Here is a 24,653-nt window from a genome sequence, read left to right as displayed (position 1 = left end):
CCTCCGCTCCTTCTGCCTCTTGAGTGCTGGCCTTATAGGTGTGTGTCACCACATTCAGATTTAAATATTTGTTTTTTTTTTTTTTTTTTGTCTTTTTCTTTTTTATTGGTACCAGGGATCAAACTCACAACTGCCTGCTTGCGAAGTAGGTGCTTATGCCACTGAGCTAAATCCCCAGCTCCTTTTTATTGGTACCAGGGATCGAACTCACAACCACCTGCTTGCAAGGCAGGCGCTTATGCCGCTGAGCTAAATCCCAGCCCCAAATATTTGTATTTTTAAAAATTGATGTTTCCAATTTTTGGTGTTATAATCAATGCTGTAATAAGCATTGAATATCTTACAGCATAGCAAAAGTGAGAGAAATTTTCCTTGCCATAAATTCCTACAGATACAATTTGTTGTTGTTGTTGAGAAAACAAATTTATTGCTGAGATAGAAGTAACTACACACCCAATTTCAACAGCCAGGCTTTACAAAAAAGGATGAAAACTTATTTTCCAAGACATGAGATGCCATTTGTATATACTGTGTTTTTTCCTGAGATCTAGTTAAAAACAGAAACCAGCCATATTCCAGCAACTGATGAGTCTTTTCTTTCCTTGGATAAAGAAAATCTGATGATTCCTCAGACATTTCCTTCTAATTATAAGTAGAATTTCTGAGAGTATATACACTTTACAAGGTGCTAGATCAGTGAAATCACTTACCTGACATTCACACAATGGAATTCATGCTGTAAAAAGTTAAATTTTTAATACCTAAATGTTGATTAACACCTAAAATATCAACAGTATATGAAAAAAATAAACTTACATAGGTGTGAGAAGCAAGAAAAAAGATGGTGTTTCATTTCAACTTTAAAAGAGATTTACTGGCGGGCCAATGTATGGGAACCCACAGGTAATTGGGTCAAATAGCAGACCACAAAGGGATTCAGACCTAATGAATTCCTAAATTCAAAGATATTAGGATAAAAAATAATTGCTAGAACAACAAGTTTTCATGTATTACGGACATACAAATCAAAAGATTGTAAAGAACTAGAAAGAATGCCCAAAGTCATGTGCAGGGAGAGAGTAACATTTGGGACAAACTGTGTCTGCTAACCTCATTTTATGAGATACGGAGGAAAAAAATGCCTTGTGAATGTGGGATAAAATCTGCCTACTTTCCAAGTCAAGTGTGCCTCAGTACAGACACCTATCTTGCAAGATGGTTTATGGTTAAACCCCTCACTTCCACTGCACCCTTGTGCCTCTGAGATCATTCTTCAGAGTTTCAAGGGTTATCTTTTTCACATAGGAAAAGTACTTTTTTAGTGAGAAAAGTCTGGAATAGAGTATGTGCTAAACTAATCATATTTAATTCACCCAATCTAAAGGTTTTTTTAAAAATTACTTAAATGGGGGCTGGGGATTTACCGCTCAGCGGCATAAGCATCTGCCTTGCAAGCAGGCAGTCGTGAGTTTGATCCCCGGTACCGATAAAAAGGAAAAAGACAAAAAATAAATTAAAAAAATTACTTAAATGATAGGCAAGTTCATCTTGTTAATTACACCCATTCTTAAATGTTCATAGGACCTTTATTGATTTTTTTTTTCATCTTTTTGAGTCAGGATCTCGCTATACAGTTCAGGCTGGCTCTAAGCTCACTGTGTAGCCCAGGCTGATCTCAAACTTGCAACAATCTTCATGCCTCAGTCTCCCAAGTGCTCGGATTACAGGTATCACCACCATGCCCAGCCTTGCAGCTTTATGGTTAATAGCCCAAAACCAATGAACAACCAAAAAGTCCACTAGTAGTCCCTTAATTGGTGAATGGATAAACAAGTACTGTTATATCCATACAATGGAATACTACTTGCAATGAAAAAGAAAATATACATGTACTACCATAGACAAATCTCAAAATCATGCTAAAAGAAGTCAAGCACAAAAAAATTGCATACTGTATTTTTTCTTTTTTAAAAAATTTTATGGAAGGCTGGCGATTTAGCTCAGCAGCATAAAGCGCCTGCCTTGCAAGCTGGCAGTCATGAGTTCGATCCCTGGTACCAATAAAAAGGAAAAAGACAAAAAAAAATTTTATGGAAAAGGGTTAAACAATTTCATAAGATGATAGAATAACAGTTAATACATTGCATATTTTTATCTTTAAAGTAGTTGCTCAGTGTGTAAGACAAGGACAAAAAATTCTCCAATCAATATGAGCACAAACCTTTTCTATAAGAGAGATGAATAGTATAACAATTGCATTTTCATCTCCCTTTTTCTTTTCTTCCTTTCCCCTTTCCACCATCCTTGTTTCTTTTTAGTTTTTAACAATTTCTTCCCATTTCATAATATCTAGTGTACATTTTAGACTTTGTTTACTGTTTCAGTTTTTCACACCATGGAGACAATAGTGTTTACATGTGAGTCTGATTTATTTCACAAATGAGTATGGTCCTAAATTGCATCCATTTATGCATAAAAGTCTCAAGTTTATCCATTATGGCTGAGTAGTAGTCTATTGTATAAAACTGCTACATCTTTTTTATCTGTTCCTCAGTTAGTGGTCATTTGAGTTCTTTCCAGGATTTACCTATTATAAATTGTGCTGCTATAAATATGGATGCATACATATCGGTGTAGTATGATGTTATTGTTTTTTGAGACAGGGTCTTGCTGTGTAGTTCAGGCGGGCTTTGAACTCACTGTGCAGTCCAAGCTGGCTTCAAATTCACTGTGAGGGCTGGAGATTTACCTCAGCAGTCCAAGTGCTTGCCTGGCAAGTGTGAGGTCATGAGTTTGATTCCTGTTACAAAAAAGAAACCAAAAAATTCACTGTGATCTTCCTGCCAATTTCCCAAATGTGAGATTATAACCGTATATCACTGTGCCTAGGTTTATGTTCTTCCATTTAAATGAAAACTATAGTTTCTATTTTGGGGTGTGTGTGTGTGTTTTGAGACAAGGCCTTGCTATGTAGTTCAGGCTGGCCTTGAATTTACTATGTCATTAAGGCTGACCTTGCAAGAATCCTATACCAACTTGGAATCACAGGCATGCTACCACCATGCCAAACTGAGAGAAATGATAGTGACAGCAGACCAGTGGTTGGCCAGGGCCAGCTGTGAAGAAAGGATCACTAGGGGCTGGGGATTTAGCTCAGCAGCATAAGCCCCTGCTTTGCAAGCGCATGGTCGTGAGTGAGTTTGATTCCCTGTTACCGGGAGCGGGGCTGCGGGGGGCAGGTCGGGGTAACTACAAAGGAGAACGGGAACTTTCCCAGATGTTCAATGTAATTATGATAATGGTTACACTACTAAATATGCTTGTTAAAAGTATACAGTTAAAATTGGCTAATGTTACTGCAGTAAGTTGTATTTCAGTAAGAATTCTTTTGACTACTACTCCACAACTGTTTCCCTTCACTCCTCAGGAAAACCCTTTTGTGCCCTTAGCAGTTTTAGCAGGTAAATACTACCTACTACTGCAAATGGAGTCTACTTCAAGGTTTTGTTTTATATTCTCTCAAACACGCGAGGGTAAAGAATGTGTATTTTCATATTATTTACACTATTCCTTCCCAACTAACTTTACTCTGGAGTTTTTCATCTAAAACTATATATAATTCTATGCTTAACTCATGCTCATATTCCACTTCCACAGTATGGTTTACCATAGTTTGGCCATCTTCTAATCACTCAACCATGTTTATTCTTTGCAGTGTGTCAAACCCAGGGAATACAATAAAATTTGAAAACAGACTACTGCCTTCCTGAAGCTTTGAGGCCACTGATTTGGGGACGTTGTCAAAAACAACATTAAATATAAAATCATAAGGACGACGAGAGGCTATGATGCTTTGAGCTTAGGTAATAGATCTATTTGGCTAGGTCATAAATGTACATTTCAAGGGAACTGGAACACAATTCTAAAGGGTGAATGGCTGAAGATGGTGTGACTAGCTCTAAGACTGGCTTGGGAATACTAAACTTCAACAATGTAGAGGAGGAAATAATTTGAAAGGCGGTGAAATTCATGGGAAACTAGCCTTTAAAAAATCATTTTATAACATGTATTCCTCATTTTGTAATTAGGAAAATAAGGTCAAAGTGAGGAAGCCTTCCATTTGAACTTGAGGAATAAATCTTTCAAGCTACTGGGAGAAAACAGGGTCAATTAAGAAAGCAAGCTTCCTCACTGATTTGCGGGCCCTTCTTCCTCGCGGCATGAGGCACTGGGAACTGAACCCAGGGCTTTGCATCCTCAACTTTTTTTTTTTTTTTTTTTGTCTTTTTCCTTTTTATTGGTACCGGGAATCGAACTCACGACTGCCTGCTTGCAAGGCAGGCGCTTATGCCACTGAGCTAAACCTCCAGCCCCATCAACTTTTCTGAGATACTGTAGAACTCAGGTTCTTCCAGTCTCAGCCTCTTAGGGTGCTGAGATTCCCAGCTTACTGTCTCAGAGCTCTCCTGTCTTGACACAGCATCAAAGATCTTAAGCATGACTTGGCAAGGGGGTCTAACATACTTTCTCTTCTCGCAAGATTCCATGTATGTATGTATGTATGTATGTATATATTTACTTATTTTTTGAGACAAGGTCTCGCTGTGTAGCCCAGGCTGGACTCCAACTCGTGGCATCCTGCCTCAACCTCCAGAGTGTAGGGATTACAGATGTGAGCCACTCCCGGCTTTACATTTCTTTTTTAACTACAGTATTTATGTCACAAAGGGAGGGCCCATTCTCACTTTCTCATTCAGGGTTAGCGTTTGTTAGCGTCCGTGCAACTTGTACATTGTTAACATTCTGGAATTCCTATCGCGCTCACTATGACCCATGAAGATGCTCAAAAGACCAAAGTTAAGTTCACTTCCCAACCCGTAAGGTTCCCCCGGAAGCACAGACTACAACTCCCATGATGCATTCACCTGAGCTGAAGTGTCTCTTGAGGTTGATTGGAGGCAGCGATGCGATGCATCATGGGACTTGGTCACCCAGTACGCTTGTGCCCAGTGGTCTCGCGGGTGTCCAGAGATACGTCCGGGAGGTGGAGGTGGCAGGGAGGGGGTGCACGTCAGCGAAATTGGCCAATCCTAGTTGTACGCAGACGCACTAGCACAGGCAGCACCGGAAGCGCGGGGGGATGGGGCGGTGGTGACGCGAATCTGTCCGCGTTGGAGGGGTCGGGCCACAGCCAGAGTCGCCTTGTCTACTGCGTGACGTGGCACACCCTGATCGTTAAAGTCAGTGCCTGTGCACTGCCGCGCCAGTTGCCAAACAGATCTTTACCTGGCTAGTTCCTGTCTGCGCTTTTTAGACACCGTTGGCCTACCGGTTATCCTCACTGCCTGCTTTCCCCTTCAGCTCTCTTCTCCTCCTGTTTATCCGGAGCGTAAAAGGCGAAGGCCCGGGGACGGCACCGAGCCCTTCTTGTGCCCATCGTAAGTGCCACAGCCGCCATGGGCCTGACCATCTCCTCGCTGTTCTCCCGCCTCTTCGGCAAGAAGCAAATGCGTATTTTGATGGGTGAGTGAGGGACTGCGAGTGGAGGCCAGACCCCGGTGGGGTGGGGGGCGAGTCTGCTCCTGGGACCGCCTGGGAGCTGTTTCCTCCGCGGGCCGCGACTGCAATTGACGGGCGGGGGTCGGGAAGACCCGGAGGGGAGCGGGGAACCGCGGGGCGAAGGGGGAGCGGTCGCCTGAGCTCTGTCACCCGAAGAGGCCTGTTGAGAACCTCAGGCGAGGTTTCCTCTTGCTGAGCTTGGCTTGCTTTCTTGATATAATTGAAAGCCGGACAAGAATTGGGTGGAGACGTGGGGGAAAGGAACTCTCAAAGCGAACACTCTTGAGTCCTATGCTCAGGGGGCGATCCTCACCCCGCTTCTCTGGGTGTGGGCGTCGGGAGGGAGGGAAGCCGAGCAACTTCAGCCTTTCTCCTCCCCCTTTCCCCTTCGTGTACATAGTCTGCACACAGCACTCTTTTGTGAGCGAGTGGCCGCCAGGGTTGCCCGTGGCAGGAAGTGACCAGGTCCAGTGTGGTAGCCAAAGAGTGCTCAAAGTTTGCGAGTTCGGTGTCTGCAATGCTTATTTTGTAAACTTTCATTTCTGCTGGGTTTGGCTTTATTTTTACCCTCTTCTTCTCTATCTCGTACAGGTTCTTTCTTTTGATTGTTTTCAAGAATTTTTAAAATATTCGACGTATATGTATTTCAAACTAATTTTTGTCCAGCTGGCATAAAGTTTAATGCAAAAACTTTTAGGAACTAATATTTTTTAAAACTTGACATAGTGCTCTCTATAGCAACACATATTCTAAAAACCTGGTATGTTTTCAGTAGCTTAACTGAACATCTTGATGATTAATTTAAGGATAACTTTTAAAAATACTAATTGCAAAATTGTTCCTTTAAAAAAATCTTTTTGAAAGTAGACTTTTTAAAAAAGTGCTCTTTACAAGCTTTTAAAACTTTTTTAAATTTTTTTTGCACAGTTGAGAGAGAAGGGTTTTCACTTGAGTAATGTAAGCAGCAGCTCTTTTTTAGTACTGTGAATAGTCTGTGCCTCACAGTTGAGCTCCATATACCTGAATAATGCTCAGAGGAGCCCCCTTATCTTTGAACACTGAATCTTGTTAGTAATAGATTGTTTCCAAAAGAGTGTGAGAAGAGGATTTATTTTCTGGTTCTACTACCGTCAAAATTTCAAAAGCAAGCCTCTTTAATATTTCAAAAGTATGAATATGCCCACTTAATTTTTGTTTCCTATTCCATTCCTTATAATCCGTGGAACAGTTGTTCAAGATTTTTCACAGAAACAAAATGTTTTTCAAATTGACTCAACCTCTTTTATGGAGAAGACAATTACTTTTTAGGAGGCAGTATTTTTTTTTTTAATTGCTGCAACTTGACTGAGAAGCTAGTTAGAGTCACATAAAATTACTTTTAAGGTATACATCCATTCACTGGTATTGCAATGTCCAGCGAGTTATTATTATTTGAATTATTTGGAATCAAAATTTGGACATTCATCACTGGGCTGTATCTCCAGTCCTCTTCAAAAATTTTTAAAGAGTGAGCCTCGCTAAATTGTCTGATTTGGACTCCAATTTGTGATCCCCCTGCCTCAGTCTTCAGAGAAGCTGTGATTGCAGGCCTGCTTCACAGTGATGGACTTTCCCCATATTTTTGCTGTGTGTCTTCCTCCTTCATAAAACTTAGATCAAATCCATGCCTTCTTGAATCAGTGGCTTTTTCTTTCAGACTTTTTGCTGCGACTGGAACCAAAGGACTTGTGCTGTACCCTAGGTGTATTTTAAAGAGTATCAGAGGTACCAGTTACTGTGGGATGTGGTAACCCACAAATGTGATCCCAGCTATTTGAGAGCCCGGGACAGAATGTCAAGTGAGAAGATAACCTGAACAACTTAGACCCTCTCTTAGAATAAAAACTAGGAGATGGTGGCCAGCTCAGAGGTGAAGTACGCTTAGGGTTAGTCCGCAACACTGCCAGAAAAGAGGGTGGGGGGAAAGAAAGAGAAGTTAGCTGATGTCTCTTTGCCAGGCTACTGTGGAGATGTGTATGGCATTCCTGTTCTGGCTGTTCTCCTAAAAGTTCAAGTAATTTATTTTAAATAGGTGTTGGAAGATAGGGCTGGTAATTTATTGTAATTAAAAATAGAAAGCCAACACATTGTATCAGATTTAAGGTCTTCTGGATTGTTAATCTTTAGCAATTATGTGGTAATTATTTATAAGGGGAAATTATTCTTATTACTGAGAACTGATTTGAAATTCAAGGACCCTACATTTCCAGTGTAGCCAGTGTTACAAAGCAGTAGACATACACTATCTCAAGTTAGGTCTCCATTCTTGGTCCATCATAAGATACAATTTTGCTTAGCAAATTCCTAAATTTTGTTTATGCCTGAAAATTCTGATATACTCTACAAAGGAGTTTATTCTAACCTCTTTACTTTGAATTTTTGCCTGTTGAAAAACATTAAGGTTGCTTTTTAAAAGTTAGCAAATGCCGGTATAGTTTTGTGTTATCACTGGTTTGGGCCCAAAGAGATCCAAGAGGAAGGATACTCTGACTGCCAATTTTTAAATTATTACCAATATTTTTGTGAGACTTAAAGCAAGAGCAGTGTTTTATATTTTTTCCTAGCATGTTTTGTGAATCCATTTTAAGTAATTTTTAATACTGACTTAAAATGTCCTGTCTTATAAAATACAGGCATCTTGTGAAAGAACCATTTTCTTGTAATACTAACAATTCAGTGTCACAATTTTGTTACTTATTCTTAACTTTTTAAGATTTTTGTTAGTCTAAAATTGTGGTTGTGATAGTTTTGTGTTCTCTCTTTTTTTCTCATTTAACTATAAGCCAGTTTTACTTAAAACAGGACTCCCAACGGAAGCCAGTTGAATTCTGGTGGATGAGCTAAATTAAATTATGGCACCCACAAAACATTACAAGATATTTCTGTTTTGCAATAAATAAGGCAGTAACTATTCCTCATTAGTAGCTTTTTTTGAGGTAAGTTACTAAGTCTTACCTTTCTCCCTTCTTAATAACAGCAATGATCATTTGTTCCAGGAATATATTTTGGGGTATTCTCCAAGTATATTCCATCCCACTGCAGAAGGAATGGTTGTTATCAAGAAATCAACCAATAACAAATGCTGGCGAGGTTGTGGGGAAAAAGGAACCCTTGCCCACTGTTGGTGGAACTGTAAATTGGTAAGGAATGAGTATGGAGAGTCCTCAAAAAATTGAAACCAAAGATTCTGTTTAACTCAGTTAGTTCCCTTCTAGGTATTTTCCTGAAAATATTAAAAGCATCATGCAACAGTTACAAATGTACCCCAGTGTTGATAGCAACACGGTTTTGTTAATAGCTAAATCTTGGAAACAGCCCAGATGCCCATTATCTGATGAATGGGTAAAGAAAATGTTTTTCTTTGGTGGCACATGCCTATAAAGCCAGCAGTTGGAAGGCTGAGGTAGAAGAATCACTGTGAGTTGAAGGCCAGCCTGAACTGCATAGCGAGCCCTTGTCTCAAAAAGATGCTTCCCTGTGTCCAAAAACAGCAAATGTTTTTTGTATACAATGGAGTACAACTGTGCCTTAAAGAAGAATAAATTTGACAATTTTAGGTAAACAGATCCTTGAGACTATACTTTTAAGTGAAATACATTGGACATACGTTTAAATACTTCATTGCTTTTCTTGTGTGAGAAAGTGAAAGTTCAAACAGATGATAGATATTGAGGAGGAGGAAGAAAACATTCAAATGGCAAGGGGAACAAAGGAGAGCAGGGAAAAGGGAGGGAATCAAAAAGTAAAAAGAATAGAAATGGAAGAATCGAAAGTAAACAGTTGTAAATTAGGAGGCAAAAAAGGTTAAAGGGGTGTGAAAAATAATCAAGATATATGATGCATGTGATCTTTATGTGTATCAAAAGCGTACCAGTAAAATTAATTTTTAAAAAGTGTTTCTCACTACTGTAATTTGGTAGAATAATGATTACCAAAGATTAGTGAGGTACTTTTACTTATGATGTTTAGTTTGATCGAAGTGCAAGTCTATTTAAGGAGATTAGGTAATGATTCAATGTATCTTTTACAGGTTTTGGAAGGTTTTTTGTTTCTTTGTTTTGGTAATGGCAATTTAACTTAGGGCTTTGTGCTTGTGATGTGCTGTTGAGCCACATCTCTGGCCCAGTATATCTTTTAATACAGTGAGGTGTTTCTGGTAGGGGAAGGGAGGGAGAACATTGCTGGACTGTACAGATTACTCTTATCTGGCTAGTCAAGAATTGGTTATATTTTGCATTATGTGGAAAATATCATTGCTGAATATTTCAACATTAAGGAAATACTAAATGATTAAAGGGACACAAAGTTGGAAAATTATCTTTAAGAGTACATATTTTTAAGTAACAGGCCATACAGTATATATATTTATTAGAGTAAGAAAATTAACAGTGGAGAGGTAGAAGAGACTAGGAAGTATGCGTGAAGACGTGTGGGCATGGCTTGCTGTAGAGAACACTCAGCTAGTGTTGAAGGCTCTGTGTTTGATCCCTAGCAGCTGAAGGGAGACGGAGACAGACAAGCAGTATAAAGCTCATTGAAAATAAAACACAAATTGGGTTATCTATGTTCTTTTCTACAATTTTTCTTTTTGGTACTGAATATTGAACCTGGGGCCTTGGCAGTGAGTTGTATCCCCAGTTCTTTTGAATTTAATGTTTCATTTGCCCAGGCTGGGCTTAATATTGCAGACCACCTGCCTCAGCTTCCCAGAGTGTTCTTGATTATAGGTGTGTGCCACTGTGACTGTCTTCTTCCATTCTTTGTCAATATTTTTGAGTTCATGGTGTTTTAAAATGGAGGTATGAGGTCCATTTGGACCTAGTCAGGATTGATGGGTTCGGAAAAGCTCACTAGAATAGTTCCATTTTTGTTCCTCTTCCCATTAGTATCTTAGTGTCAGTTCTGACTTAGAATAATTATATTTTGAGATGAGTGAAATTTAGATTTCTTAGAAATTTGGTTAAGATTACCTAAAGAGATCTTAGATGCTCATTAGGCATAGCTTTATAAATTAAAAGGTTTTTTCTTTCTTTCTTTCTTTTTTTTTTCTTTATCCTTTAGAGACAGGGTCTTGCCATGCAGTTCCCTCATTTTGTAAAGCAGGCTGGTCTCAAATTTGGAGTGATCCTCCTGCCTCAACCTCCCAAATCTTGGGATTGTAGGCGTGAGCCACCACAACTGGCTAAGAAAATTAAAAGTTCTTGTTGACATCTGTAATTCCAATACTCAGGAGGTTGAGGCAGGAGAATTGTTGCAAGTTCAAGACCAGCTTGAGCTACAGAGTGAGCTCAGAGCCAGCATTAACTGCATAGTGAGACCCTGCAGTCAAAAAGACACACCTCCCCCAAAATAAACTGTTGATTTTGTCTTTGCTGTATTTAAATTTTTTTTAAAGTAACTACGTTGTATATTTCTTTCTAGTTGTTTTCTGGTTATTTGGGGGCTTTTGTTTTTCTTGTTTTTGTGGACAAGGATGCTTATCTTTTGGTACTATTTCATATGCAAAAAATAAATCAGTGTGTGACAGCTGCCTTTCTTATACCCATGAATGAAACGCTATCTTATGTGTTATAGTACTGTGAAAAGAATACACCTAGAATCTCAGTACAAAGAAGTGGAAGAAAAAGGTTTGCTTAGAGAGCATCAGAATAAGAAAACTTAAGGAACTTTGAGTCTTCCGATAAATCTTTAAGCCACCCTTTGACAGGAAACAGAATAGAAAATATCCTTTGTTTTGTGATACAGGTGGAAGAAGTCTGAATTAACTACAGGGCAAGTGCTGTTTTGGACAGAACCTGATAGAAGTTAAATTCATCTTGAATGGGAAAATAAACTAGATAAAGGAGATTATTTCATTTCATTTAACTTACTAGCATTGCTTTCCTGTGCTAAGTCGTGCTTTAATTTAACTATGAAGGTGTCCTTGCTTAAATAATACTCAACTCAGTTGATTTCAGAAATTGGTCAAACAGATTAGATGTGATAATGAGGCTCTTCCCCTTAGGTGGCTTTTAGAAACAGTGAAGAATGTATAGGTTTTGAGGTACTTGTATATAAAGGCAATCATGTTGCCCTTCTCTACCACAAGACTAAGGTTTACTCCCTGCCTCTTCTCTCCCTTTTCTCTGCCTCCCTCCCTGGTTTCCTTCCATCTTTCCTTCCTGTAGTAGTGGGAATTGAACCCAGGTCTGTCGCATGAATTGTCACCAACTCTTTTATTTTTTACGTTGTGAGACAGGGTTTAGCTAAGTTGCTTTGCTTGTGTTTCTGTTCTTTCTGCCTCAGCTTCCCACAGTGCTTGCATTACAGACATATGCTACTACAGTAAGCTACGTCTAACCTTGCATTTCTCCCCACAAACAAGAACATTCCTCCTTTTCTTCTCTCTCTCTCTCTTTTTTTCTGGTGTTTTGAGACAGTCTCCTTATGCATTTCAGGCTGACTGGAACTCACTATGTACCTAGGGGAGGCTGGCCTTGAACTCCTAACAATCCTCCTGCCTCCGGGTCCTGAGTCTTGAGATTACAGAGATCCATCACCACACCTCATCACAATTTTTACTTTATAACTTTCTTTAATATGATCTCTGCCTGTGTTTTTAATCCAAATTGTAAATATATAATGTCTTCTTCCAGTTGGATTGGATGCTGCTGGCAAGACGACCATCCTATATAAACTCAAGTTAGGGGAGATAGTCACCACCATTCCTACCATTGGTAAGAAAGCTTATGGATGAATTTAATTTATCGTATAATTAGTGCTTTGTAAAGATTGCCGATTATCTTATTGGCACTGTAAGAAAGCTACTGTATGGAGATTGAAGGAATTGATGATTTCAGTAATGCATGATGTGCATATAATCATTTTTTTGTCTTTCCTTGTAGGTTTTAATGTCGAAACAGTAGAATATAAGAACATTTGTTTCACGGTGTGGGACGTTGGTGGTCAAGATAAAATTAGGCCTCTCTGGAGGCATTACTTCCAGAATACCCAGGTGAGGAATGCTCTTAAGTTTTTAAAAGTTTTCTTTCTGCTTTCAGTCAGTCTCCGAATTTATTTGACTCTGTGTTTGCTTGGGTGTTGGCGTTTACTGTACGCATTGAATTCTCCTTATTACTGCTCTGTATTGGATAGTACACTCTCGGCCACACCTGTGAGAGCTAAATTAGTTACTGTGGAAGAGTTGCCTAGCCATTTTGGTAAGATTTTCAAAGATGAGGTGGCAGTGCTGTGATGTAGTTGTTTTGGCTTTTTAGAGAGTAAAAGTATGTATCGCTTTCTTCATAGTAGTTTGTAATGAATGTAAGAGAATGATAGACCTCCTTGTAACTTTGTTGTGTTTATTGAAAATGATAAAGATAGGTCTGCTGTGTTGACTTTTAAGATATATTTTCATGTTTTTGTGTGGTATACGTATTCTGGTGTGGAAGAGACTTTTAGGGATTCTGAAGATTAGGGGTTCTCAAATTTGAAGGACGTTAGAATCACCATTTGGGGATGGGCTGGCATAGAGTTCAGTGGAACAGGTGCATGCCTGGCAAGCACAAGGTCCTGAGTTCAACTGTCAATACCCCAGAAAACCCAACAACAACAACAAAAAACAACGAACTCCCTGGGGAACTTTAAATGGCCGTCCTCCCCAAGCCCCAGTCATAGCCCACGAGCACTGCAATCAAACTCTCTTAAGCATGTAAGCCATGCACCATGAGTATTTATCAACTTCATGTATGTAGGAATCACCTGGATGTTTGTGCAAAACCCTTACTGCTTTAACAGGGCCCAGGGACAGGGGTATACCTCAGGGGCATAAGGAACTGCCTGTAAAGCACAAAGTCCTGAGTCCAGGTCCCGGGACTAAAACAAAACAAAAACATACACTGGGCCTAACTAGGGCCTGAGATTCTCTGTTTCTGGCAAGGTTACAAGCACTGCTGCTGTTGCTGGTAGGGATCTTTGAGGCGCTTCACTGCACTGTTGATGTTTTTGAGCTGTAAGGCAGGTAGGTCTTCTTGTATTGTAGGTTGTTTAGTCACATTTTTGTCATCTGCCCACCTAGGTATCTGTGGCAGATTCTCACAAACTATTTGTGACAACCAGAAACATCTCTAGGCTTGCAAAGTATGCCTGAGGGGCAACATTTCATCCTGCTGAGACCCAGTGTTCTAGTTTAGAATGAGTTCAAGGTCAGAGAGTTCCTTCTCTAACCTGGTCCTAGTCCTGTTGTCTTTTTCCACTGCATGAGGGTTTGCTCATCAGTTTCCGTTTACCACTGAAGTTGATTTTTTTTACATTAAAGCTCACTCTTTATATACATTTAAGTTACATTTATTTTCTTTCTCCTTTTTTTTGTCTTTAAGTGTTTTTGAGACACAGTCTCTGTATAAATTTCAGGCAGCTCTTGAACTCACTATGTAGCAGTGATGCTTTTGACTCAGCCTGCTGGGCTCTGGGATTACAGTGAGAAGGTACCCTCCCACCCCCCACCTAGGAAAGACTGAGATTTTATTTTATTTTTATTTATTTATGGATTTATTTTGGTGCCAGGAATCAGTCTCTCAGAGAAAGAAAGCGATACATACTTTTACTCTGTAAAAAGCCAAAAGAGCTTGAGCTTGCTAAGACCTTAAGCTTGTTAAGCAGGCACTTGGCTCCTGAGCTAAATGCCCGGCCTCGAGTTGAAAGATTTTAGAAAAGTAAATAGTTCAACTACTGTAGAATTGTAGTAGTGGAATACGTTTTTTTTGTTTTGTCTTTTTTCTTTTTATTGGTACCGGGATTGAACTCACGACTCCCTGCTTACAAGGCAGGTGCTTATGCCGCTGAGCTAAACCCCCAGGCCCCAGTGGACTACTTTTAATAATTGTTACTACTTTCTTTTCTCTTAAAATTTTTACTTAATCAAGCAGACTTGGGAGTTACCATGATATTTAGCTTAAACCTATGCCTTAGTAGCATTCTGTACCAAAGTTGAGTGTTTTCTTTCCTTTTTTTGGTATGTCTGTCTGTGTCCCACAATGAGAGAAACCTATATAGTTAGCACTGTTTATGTAGAAAGCACCTTGATGCATCCTGTCCCTCTATCCTTCACCCTTGTCTTTTCACAGTTTGTACATGCCTTGTAGTAAGCAATTGAAATCAGTTCGTGATTCTTGAGGGTCTTTAGTTTATTTTCTCTTGTATCCTCACTATGTATCCTCACTCTTTTGCTTCCTGTGCTTCAGTGTGCTAGGGAAAAGAATAGGAATAGCAAATTCGGATGCTTAATGTAGCCTATAAAAATGATCCCAAACAGCATCCAATTTGTGTTCAGTACTGAAGTCCTGGCTTTGCTTCTGATGAGACATTTTCATTTCCTAGTGCCTAACCCTTTACCCTTCTGGTATATATGTTTTATATCTGTTGTGCACCTTAAGTTTAATTGCTATAATTTATAAGTGTTATAATGTGTTGAAACAATTTTTCCCCAGGGTCTTATTTTTGTGGTAGATAGCAACGACCGTGAAAGAATTCAAGAAGGAGCAAACGTACTGCAGAGTATGGTAAGCATGTACTTTGCATTTAGTCGTTTTCAAGATGTGTGTTACTTGGTGATGGTGGTGTCAGGTTTTTTGGAGGTACCAAGAAACTCAGGGCCAGGATGTTGTTCACAGGTCCATAAGAATGCATACAAAAATCTCCTGTAGAGCTATTTATTTACTAATCTTGTGCAGAGCTTGGACTTGGGGTCTTGAGTTTGCTAAGTGTGCACTCTGGCACTGAGCTACATCTCTAACCTCTGTAAAGAGAGCCGTTAAAAGCAGAAGCGTAGGTACATGGGTAGGTCAAGAAGGTGTAGGTTGTTTTAGAGTGGTCTATGACTGGTTTTGACGTGTGTGTCTGGTTGAGGATGTCTGATTTAGTCCTGTCTCATAGTTTAGAGATATAAAATTTCCTGTACTGTACTCAGTTCTGAGTTAGGGATCCTGGTTGAAATGTCTTTTCCTCGAGCTTGTCGAGTTCAGTTATCTGTGTGCTTTGCCTATAATTGCTTCAGAAATATGTAGTAGTAACAACCGTGGTAGAGTTCTTTTGCCTGAAAATAAGGGTGATTTGGGCTGATGGTGACATGTAAGCCTTGCCAATTATCACGTTAGCAATTTCCTGTGTTCATGGTGTTCAGACCACTGAAGGGAGAAAATTGGTGGGGGAACCCTGTTACAGGTTTAAGCTTACAGCCATTAAAAAATATTTTCTGTGATGAAATTGCCCCATTCATTGTTCACCTGACTTGAAGAAGCATGTGGTTTATAAATAAAACGATTTTGCTTATGTTGGTGACTCAAGTCAATGATGGCTTTTTGTCAACTGTCCCCAATTTACGTTGTTTTGTAAACACATATTAAGATACCATGTACCATAAATTTCACTCATAATATAAAAATCAGTGACTTTTATCATGCTGTGTAACTCTTTGAAGAAGCACCTGCCTGGCAGGCGCAGTGTCCTGAATTCGATTCCCCATTTCCAATAAATAAATAAATAAAACAAGACTGTGTGAGCATTACCGAGGAGCCACTCCCCATTCTCTTCCCCTCTTTTCCTTTGCACCGCATCCCTGACACCACTAATGTACTTTGTGTTTTTATGCAGGCGCTTACTCTGGATATGTGTTTTAATGGAATCATGTCATATGTGTTCTTTAGTAACCAGCATCTTTGACTTAGTATGAGTTTCTGAGGTTCATTCTCTTATAACAGTGAATGGAATGTTGAATGAAACGTATGTAGAATACAGAAAGGCAGTGTTTTGAGGAGTTAACACTAATTGATTGCAGTTTAGTAGCTGTTAATGCCTGAACTTTTATTTTCAGCTTCAGGAAGATGAGCTGCAAGATGCAGTGCTGCTGCTTTTTGCGAACAAACAGGATTTGCCAAATGCTATGGCCATCAGTGAAATGACAGATAAACTGGGTCTTCAGTCTCTTCGTAACAGAACAGTAAGTATTGGAAGGTTGATGTTGATGTCTGAGGTTACAAGTATCAGGGTAAGAAGCATAATGATTTGAATAATTATATTCAGTGTAACATTTAATAGTTACTCGTTTTGAGCAGTAAGCACATCATTATAAGATGGTTTTATTAACTACTCTTCTGTATATAAAAATCAGCTTTTTAATATTTGAAACCTTTGCAGTGTGCCAGACTTTGCTTTACAACATTCCATTCACTATTATAAGGTGTACAGATGCATTTTCATTGTCTTTTCTTTCAGATTTTTTTGTTTGTTTGTTTGCTTATTTTTGTGTTTTTGATACAGAGTCTCTATATAGTTCTCTATAACCTGCCCCTGTATTCCCCATGTAGTCCAAGTAGGTCTAAACTTTGTGACAGTCCTCTTGCCTCAGTCTCTAGACTAAATCCGGGCACTGCATGCATGGCTTATTTTCTAATTTTTAATATAATTTTTAAGGATTCTAGGTTTAAATGCCTTTATTTATTTACTTAGGTTTTTGTTAAGTTTAATTTGTTTTTATTTTAAAGAGAATAAAACAATAAAACCATTCAAAACAAACCAGTGTTAGAGATAAAGCACTTCAAAACGTTATGAATTCAATAATAGTTACCATAGTAGCTTTTGATGTCTTCAAAACAGCTACAGATAACTTTGGACACAGTACAAATCAAACAGAATAGATGCAATAAAAATGAAAGAATGAACGCAGTAAAGGATTTCAAGCAAGCCAGTACAAAATGTAAAATGACTACCATAATATATCGTGCTATCCTTGAGATAGTCTCTGCTGCCATCAGATTTAACATAATCAAAAAAACCCCCAAAAGACAAAAGATAAAATCCAGCCCTACAAAACAATGGACAGTATAGGATCTCAGTACAAGACCATTGGGCGTCAATAATAGCTGTAGCCCTTAGAAGGTAATCACCGTAGATTACACATTGCAGTGTCCCTAGACCTGCAATATTAGTGAAGCACCAGAGCACCACAGGCATCTAACTAACTGCACTTTACCTCAGCAGCTATCACAGCCTGTGTTTCTCTGGAAAAGCCGGTCACTTCCATCGTGTATGGGGAAGGATTAGTACTTCTTTTTTGCCACTCTGCATACCAGAGGGGTGGGAGTATAGCTATTTCCAGTCCAGTGCTGGCCCACACATGGCGCTGGTTCCCAGACTGGGCTTGTTTGCTGGCACAGCATTGTTCTGGCTCCCCAAGCTCTGGGAATGGTGCTGACTGACAGGTAGAGGGTAGGGTCTAGCTGTTCCCAGTATAGCGGTGGCCTGTGCATGGTACTGGTTCGCAGAATGGGCTTGTTTGCTGGGTTGGCCATTGTTGTCTCAACTTTAATATTCTACATATTTAAAAACTTTAAAATTTAAATATGTGAGAAATCAGTGGAAGACAGCTGGAATATGTGAAGAACACTGATGTAAATAAATCACTTACCATGTAAATAAATCACTATTTACCATGTCACACTATCAGACGTTTATTAATGAACTTTAATGTTGATAAGTTTTGAAGGTGTTTTGAATATGTCTGTTCCTTACTTTTCTCTAGTTGCTGAGACAAAATACCTGCCACCCAACATGAGGGGATAAAAAATTTATTTAGCGTATAGTTTTTGAAGGTTTATCCTCAGTTGGTTCTGTGGCTAGGTGGTGTTGCTTGGGGGCAACCCTTCTTGTCAACTGCAAGCAATAAGAGCAAAAAGGGCAAAAAAGAGGAAAGCATGTCTCTCTTCTTCCCTTACATGTATGCTGGCTACCCACCCCTAAGTGGGTGCAGCACTCACACCGCCAATCCAGGGTGAGAGTATGGACCAGACAGGAATGCTAGATTCAGAAGCCTTTATGAATGCATGAACCTTTGGGCTCTTCCAAACACAAACCATAACATTCCACCCTGGCCCCCAAAGACTCATGCACATCCTGTATGCAAAAAGACATTTAGTCGATCTCCAAGAGTTGCCAGCATCCTAACAGTTTGAGCAGTGCTGAAAAGTCCAAGTTCCAAGTCTCCTCTGAGTTATTAAACACTCTTAACTGTGAGCCCCAGAGCAAATATAAACAAAGTTGAACACTTCCAACATTGAATGGCACAAGACAAGCACTACCTTTCCAAGAGGTACAACCTGAGATACAAAGGAATGGGACCAAATCTAGCAGGGCAGCCATTAAGACCTGCAAGTTCCATGTGCACCATTTCAGGTAATCAGTGACAAATTGTGAGCTCCAAACGGCTTGGGTGACTCCAACCCTGTGGCACTTCTGGTGGTTGTAACTCCCACAGCTTCTCTCTTGGGCCCTCTTGCCCTCTCCTTGCAGCTTTCCTTAGATGATCCGTGTTCCTGGCTTTTCCAGAGTTCTAGGGTCTCCATGGAACTGTGCACTTCACACTTAGCCCTTCACACACTGCCCTCTCAGGGGCGCACTGCCTGGCCTCCCAGGACTTCTGAAATCAGGGTGGATGCCTTTTTAACCTCGGAACTTTTGCATCCTGTATGCACTTGAAACAAGCACCATGTGCATGATGCCTTGCTGTCCTGGCTGTAGGGGTCGAGTGGCTGAGTCGCTGAGCTCTCTGAACCTGATAATGAGGACAGATTTTCTGTGACATTGCCATCCTGGAACATGGCATTCTGGGGCTTTCTCCTCACAGCAAACTCTTTCAGTTTTGAGGTTTTGAGCCTGCAAAGGGTGGAGACCTGCTGCTTCCTATGATGCCCCACCCATCTTTTCTTTTCTGTTTCTTCTCAGCAGTTCCTTCTCAGTTCTGTCATTACAGTCCACAACTTTGCTGGACCTTTCTTTCTTGACAAACTCACAGTGTTTGAAACCATCCTGTTGGGCTCTCTTCGCTCTTGATTTGCAACATAAGTCTGGCTAAAAGCCCCCAACAATAACCCTAACCTTAAGGCATGCCACAGCCTCAAAATTCAACTGCCTTGACTTTTCTTTTGCCACATTAATAAATCTGCCAGGTTTTTTTTTTTTTTTTTTTTTTTTTTTAATCAGGAATCAAACTCAAGACCTCATGCTTGCTGGGCAGGCACTTGTGGCACTGAGATGAATCTACTGTCCCAATCTGCCACCCTGAATCTCATTCTCAGGCAAATTCCCTGGACACGTGCAAAATACAGACAAACTTTCTGCTAAGTTATAACACACACATCATATGCAGTCCAATAACTAGTGTAGTCCTTCCTCCCAGGAGAAAGCTCCCAAGCCTGGTCTTTACTGATTTTCTTGTCTTCTCAGCTCTATCCAGAATCTCCCACACAGAATAGCCTAAGGTGTTGTAGCCCTGTGCTTCAGGTGACATCTGCGAACCTTTCCAGACTTCCCACAAGCTATTTCCAAAGGCTCTTGAACCACATGAGGAGGTAGAGTCACAGCAGTGGCACCACTCCTGGTACCAAATTCTGTCTTGGTTACTTTTCTCTCATTGCTGAGACAAAATACATGACTCCCAAAGTGAAGCAAAGAAAGGTTTATTTAGCTCACAGTGGAAGTTTCAGTCTGTAATCAGCTGACTCCAAGGCAGAGGGGTGAGGCTGAGGGGCAGCAGTTCACCGAAACTGCCACAGATACCAGAAACAGTAGGAGACAAAGGGTAAAAGTGGAAACACATGTTTCTCTCCCTTGTATTGAAGCTTCCTACCCACCCCTGGGTGGGTGCTGCGCTCACAATGCCAGTCCCAGCACTAGCCTGTGAAACCAATCAAAAATGCTAGATTCAGCCTCCTTCGTGACTAGGAGGGAGTTATGTTTGGGGGGAACATCCAAACATAAACCATAACAATAAGATTATTAGATAGATTTGCTATCGCATAGCTCATTGCATGACATCAGTGATGAACTTATGGGCAAAAGTTAGTAATTGTTGTGTGTACCAAGATGACTTCACAAACTACTAGCTATATTTACAGTAGTTGTGCATTCACTTGTCAGCATGGCAGGTACTGTTACACACAACACGGGCATTTGTGTTGTGTTTTGAGAAAGGGTCTTCATTGTTCATGCTCACCTTGAACTCTTTCATGTAACATGGGCTGGTCTGAAAGCTCAGTGATCTTGTGCTAGGATTAGGGGTGTGCTCCACCATACTTGCCTCTTTGTCTGTTTGAGATATTCAGGGTTGAGTGAAACCATGATAAAATGCAAGTGATACAAGTGTTCCATGCTGGGAGAGTACTAATTCATGCCTTTCCCCAGCCTAGTGGTGTACTTGAGTATTCGGTAGTGAAATACTAATTGGCATGTTGATGTTCAGTGATCCTCCAGCATTGAAGTGAGGTTTTTATTCCAATATGAAATAAAACTGATCAGTTAAAAGTAACCAAAATAGACTAGAATGATAGTTATATTACATTTTAGGTGTTTTGTCTTGCTACTGAAAACGTTTCACTGCATTTCACTAAGTCTTTTGTAAGTAAGATTTACTGCCCTGTAAAATGGGAGAACCGTTTCTTGGAATGTATGAGAGAAAGACAGTGGCGTTATCTGAAATTTTTGTCTCAAAATGTCCAAAGCTCTAATGTTTTGTTGTGGGTTTTGTTTTGCTTTGTTGCTTTGCAGTGCTAGGGATGAAACTAAGACTGTGCCTATGCTACTACACAATCATTTTTCCACTGAGCTACATCCTTCAAAGTCTGCAAAGCCTGCCCTTTTAAAGTTTGTCCTTTCTGGGCTGCAGATTGGCTCATTTGTAGAGCAGTACAATGTTCTAAACCCTGGGTTGAATCGGCAGCACTGAAAGGAAAAAAATCACCTCTTCTATTTAGGTTGATGGGGATACAGGATGATATGGACCAAGATGAATTATTTAGTAGTTATAAGTTTCCTCTTCTCATAATAAATGGTGTGAAAATGGCTAAATCTAATAGGGAGGCATAGTTTTACATGGGGGTAATTTTTTTTTTTTTTTTGTCTTTTTCCTTTTTATCGTTACTGGGGATGGAACTCACGACTGCCTGCTTTCAAGGCAGGCACTTATGCCGCTGAGCTAAACCCCCAGCCCCTAGGGGTAGGTTTTGTGAAAAAGCAAGAAGTATAACAAAGTTTCCAGTCTAAAGGGTATTTTTAGGTAAACTTTACTACTGCCAAAGTCATTGAACATAAAGAGAAGCATATGTGCATGAAAGGTAATAACATTTGTTCACAGGTATGTCTACAGTGTAATACAATTTTATTTCCGTCTTAAACTGTCTGTTTGTTGGGAGAAATATTTAATTTTTGATTAAGGAAGTTTAAATACTGGTGGTATGTGATCCTGTTAATGACGTATTTTCTGGTCCTTTTCTTCACAGTGGTACGTTCAAGCTACTTGTGCTACACAAGGAACGGGTCTGTATGAAGGACTGGACTGGCTGTCAAACGAGCTTTCCAAACGTTAAATGAAACTGGGTATCTCACCAAGGACACGTTTGATAGAATTGGTCTAGGCTTGTTACAACAAAAGTAGTTTGCATTTTGGTTATTGGAGAGTATCTGGGACTGGCTTGGACAGAATATTACAGCGTTTAAAATTATTTTGTTGCCAATTACTGTTTACCAAGTCCAATGTTGCTGTTTAGCAATATATGCTTGGTTTTAAAGAAATTTTCCTTGGGGAAAAAGTATCCTCTCTTAACTTTAACTTCTTCTAAGCCTAAATGCCTAGACATAGCCATTGTGTCACCTTAAATCATTTTGAATGTGTTTTGAGCCCACAACAAATAATGTTTTAAAAGTTATCTCTTTGCTACTTTACTGATTCCTTTATCATTCCTGGGACAGTCTGCTGATTTAAAAATGTAGCATTCCGTTTATATTTATTTCTGTCCCTGCCAAAAAGATTTTCTAATATTGCTTGTACCTGCCAGGGAAACGCTCCAAAACACTATTCCGCTCTCTTGCACTGAGGAGCTTATTTCTTCCCCCCTTTATCAACTCTGGCTTCCCTCAGTCAGACTTACCTTGGTGTGGTTTGGATTTGATGGCTGATTCTGTGCTGGTGGCAAAGAGTCCATATGGAGGTGGTTTTTTAATAGTCAGCAGATTGTCTTTCCTTTATATTATTATCTTTTTTATTGCATGTTGCTTTTGGTATCAGCCTGACTCTGCCCAGTAGATAGTGGTTCTGCTGGTGTTTTATTGTTTATTGATGAACATATCTGCATCAAGAGTTTTTGGAAGCCTCATCAGACTCAGTAATTTTTCTTCATAACCCATTTGGAATTGTTCCTAATAAAATGATAAAATATACATGCGTCTGTTCTTTTTGAGTCTTGATATTTGAAATGGATTTTCTTGTGTAGTAGGGTTGATTTGCATATTTCACATCCTATGCGCTGTAAAACACATCCTAACAGGTTTTAAACTTAGAGGTTATCAGGTATGTGACAGTAAGAGACAATATTGAAAATTTACTTTTCTCTGGTAACATCAGATTTGATCCTGTAGGTTTTGTGTGTGTGTGTGTGTGTGTGTGTGTGTGTGTGTTTCGTTTTTATTGGTACCACGGATCGAACTCACGATTGCCTGCTTGCAAGGCAAGCACTTATGTCACTGAGCTAAATCCCCAGCCCCATCCTGTAGATTTTTAAAGTCTGATCAGTAAATATTAAAATGTTGTAATAAAAAGAACTGGCCTCGAAGCACATAGATACTCATTTCTTTCATAGCTAACAATTTAGAAGTATTTTCCATGCTGTTTGTATGGCAGAGACATTTACTTTTTTTTGTTTTTCTGGCCATACCGTCTTGCTGTGTATTCCACTGCGACCTTCAGTTCCCTGTATATGCTAGGGTAGCCTTGAATGTGAGGTGATTCTCTTTCCTCAGCCTCTGAGTGCTGAGATTACGGCATGCACCATCACAGTTGCCACATTGACTGTAAAGTGAGTCTTGATACTTGAAATGATTTTTTAGTGTAGCAAAATTGATTTGCGTATTTCAGGTACCGTGGCCTGTAAAACACATTGCAACAGGTTTTTAAGTTGGCAGTAAAGAAAAGTGAAAATATATGGAAATTCTGTAGTTCTGTCTCCTACAAAAATCACAAAATCTGCAAATTCTTTTTAGTCTTACATTTTAGAACGTTTTTGAGGTTTGTTATAACAAGTATTTCAAAAAAATAATGTAGGAGAATATGTGAGAAAAGGCTCAGAGCTTTAGGTTTACTGCCCTCCAGGAACATTAGACATGTGGAAACTGCAAACTTTTCCTTTTTTTCTTTTTGTAGTACTCAAAATTAAACTCAGAGCCTTCACACAGAGCTATATAACCAGCCCTGCACCTCCTTTTTTGGAGACAAGATCTCACTTTGTATTTGAGGCTGCCCTTTAATTTGGGGTAATCCTTAGCCTCTCGAGTGCAGGCATTATAGGTTTGCATTCCACCGTGCTGGCTTGTCTTTAGTTTTTATGAAATGTTCAGTGTATAGGCATGCTTGAAGCATAGGTAACAATGTCTAAATGTGACTGTAGACAGAGGGTATGGTCTAATGCCAGTTGGCTTTTTAGGGAAGGTGTATAGTTCTATCTATATTGTTCAGCATCCCTTCCTCACAGGTATTGGCCAGAACCCTCTTCTGAAATGGGGTCTTGCTTTATGTAAGACAAGGTAGAGATTCTCTTTATTGTCAGCAATTCCCATAGAAAAACAGGTGATTACAATTTCTGTGACCCACCTTAAGAAGAAAACCTTTTAAGACCTCTGTGTAAGACTATATATATAAGAGTGTCTGACATTTACTGACTTTTCCTTGTTTTTCAGACAAGGCTTGATGCCTTTGCAGAAAATTTTCTCCATGAAAAGTATAAATACCCCAATTCCTATTTGAATTCTGTACCTGCAGTTACCTTCTTTGAATATAGACCGTACACTTACAGTTTGTAAGTATAGTGCATATTGTCCTTTAGAGCCCACTGCAGCTAAGACAATTCTTCCGGAAGAATTTACAAAAACATTGGTAAGAACAAGATCTCAGCTCATCTCTATAATAAAAGGTTGATTGGTATGAACTTTACCAGTTAGCCTTTTCCCCTTTCCACCCATTTGCAAATATTTATTTA

General features: G+C 39.6%; 1 protein-coding gene across 1 annotated transcript; it reads left to right on the top strand.

Moving 5' to 3' along the window:
* Nucleotides 1-5,160: 5,160 nt before the first annotated feature.
* LOC134477880 (ADP-ribosylation factor 4) lies at nt 5,161-22,842 on the top strand. Its single transcript, XM_063257338.1, has 6 exons — nt 5,161-5,523; nt 12,234-12,314; nt 12,483-12,592; nt 15,066-15,137; nt 16,448-16,573; nt 21,906-22,842. Exons 1-6 carry the CDS (start codon nt 5,457-5,459, stop codon nt 21,990-21,992), a joined length of 543 nt encoding a protein of 180 aa, XP_063113408.1. The 5' UTR covers nt 5,161-5,456; the 3' UTR covers nt 21,993-22,842.
* The last annotated feature ends 1,811 nt before the right edge of the window (nt 22,843-24,653 follow it).

The sequence above is a fragment of the Cavia porcellus genome, unplaced genomic scaffold (assembly GCF_034190915.1).
Source record: "Cavia porcellus strain 051 isolate PalLab524CR breed Dunkin Hartley unplaced genomic scaffold, mCavPor4.1 scaffold_10, whole genome shotgun sequence".
NCBI lineage: Eukaryota > Metazoa > Chordata > Mammalia > Rodentia > Caviidae > Cavia > Cavia porcellus.
The sequence above is the reverse complement of the archived record's forward strand: the minus strand, read 5'-3'. Positions and strand labels throughout refer to the sequence as shown.

Bases quoted from the DNA above. Each gene is read 5' to 3' on its own strand.
- LOC134477880 (XM_063257338.1), top strand. From the start codon at position 5,457: ATGGGCCTGACCATCTCCTCGCTGTTCTCCCGCCTCTTCGGCAAGAAG. The intron at 12,315-12,482 runs GTAAGAAAGCTT...CTTTCCTTGTAG, and splicing joins CACCACCATTCCTACCATTG to GTTTTAATGTCGAAACAGTA. The intron at 12,593-15,065 runs GTGAGGAATGCT...ATTTTTCCCCAG, and splicing joins ATTACTTCCAGAATACCCAG to GGTCTTATTTTTGTGGTAGA.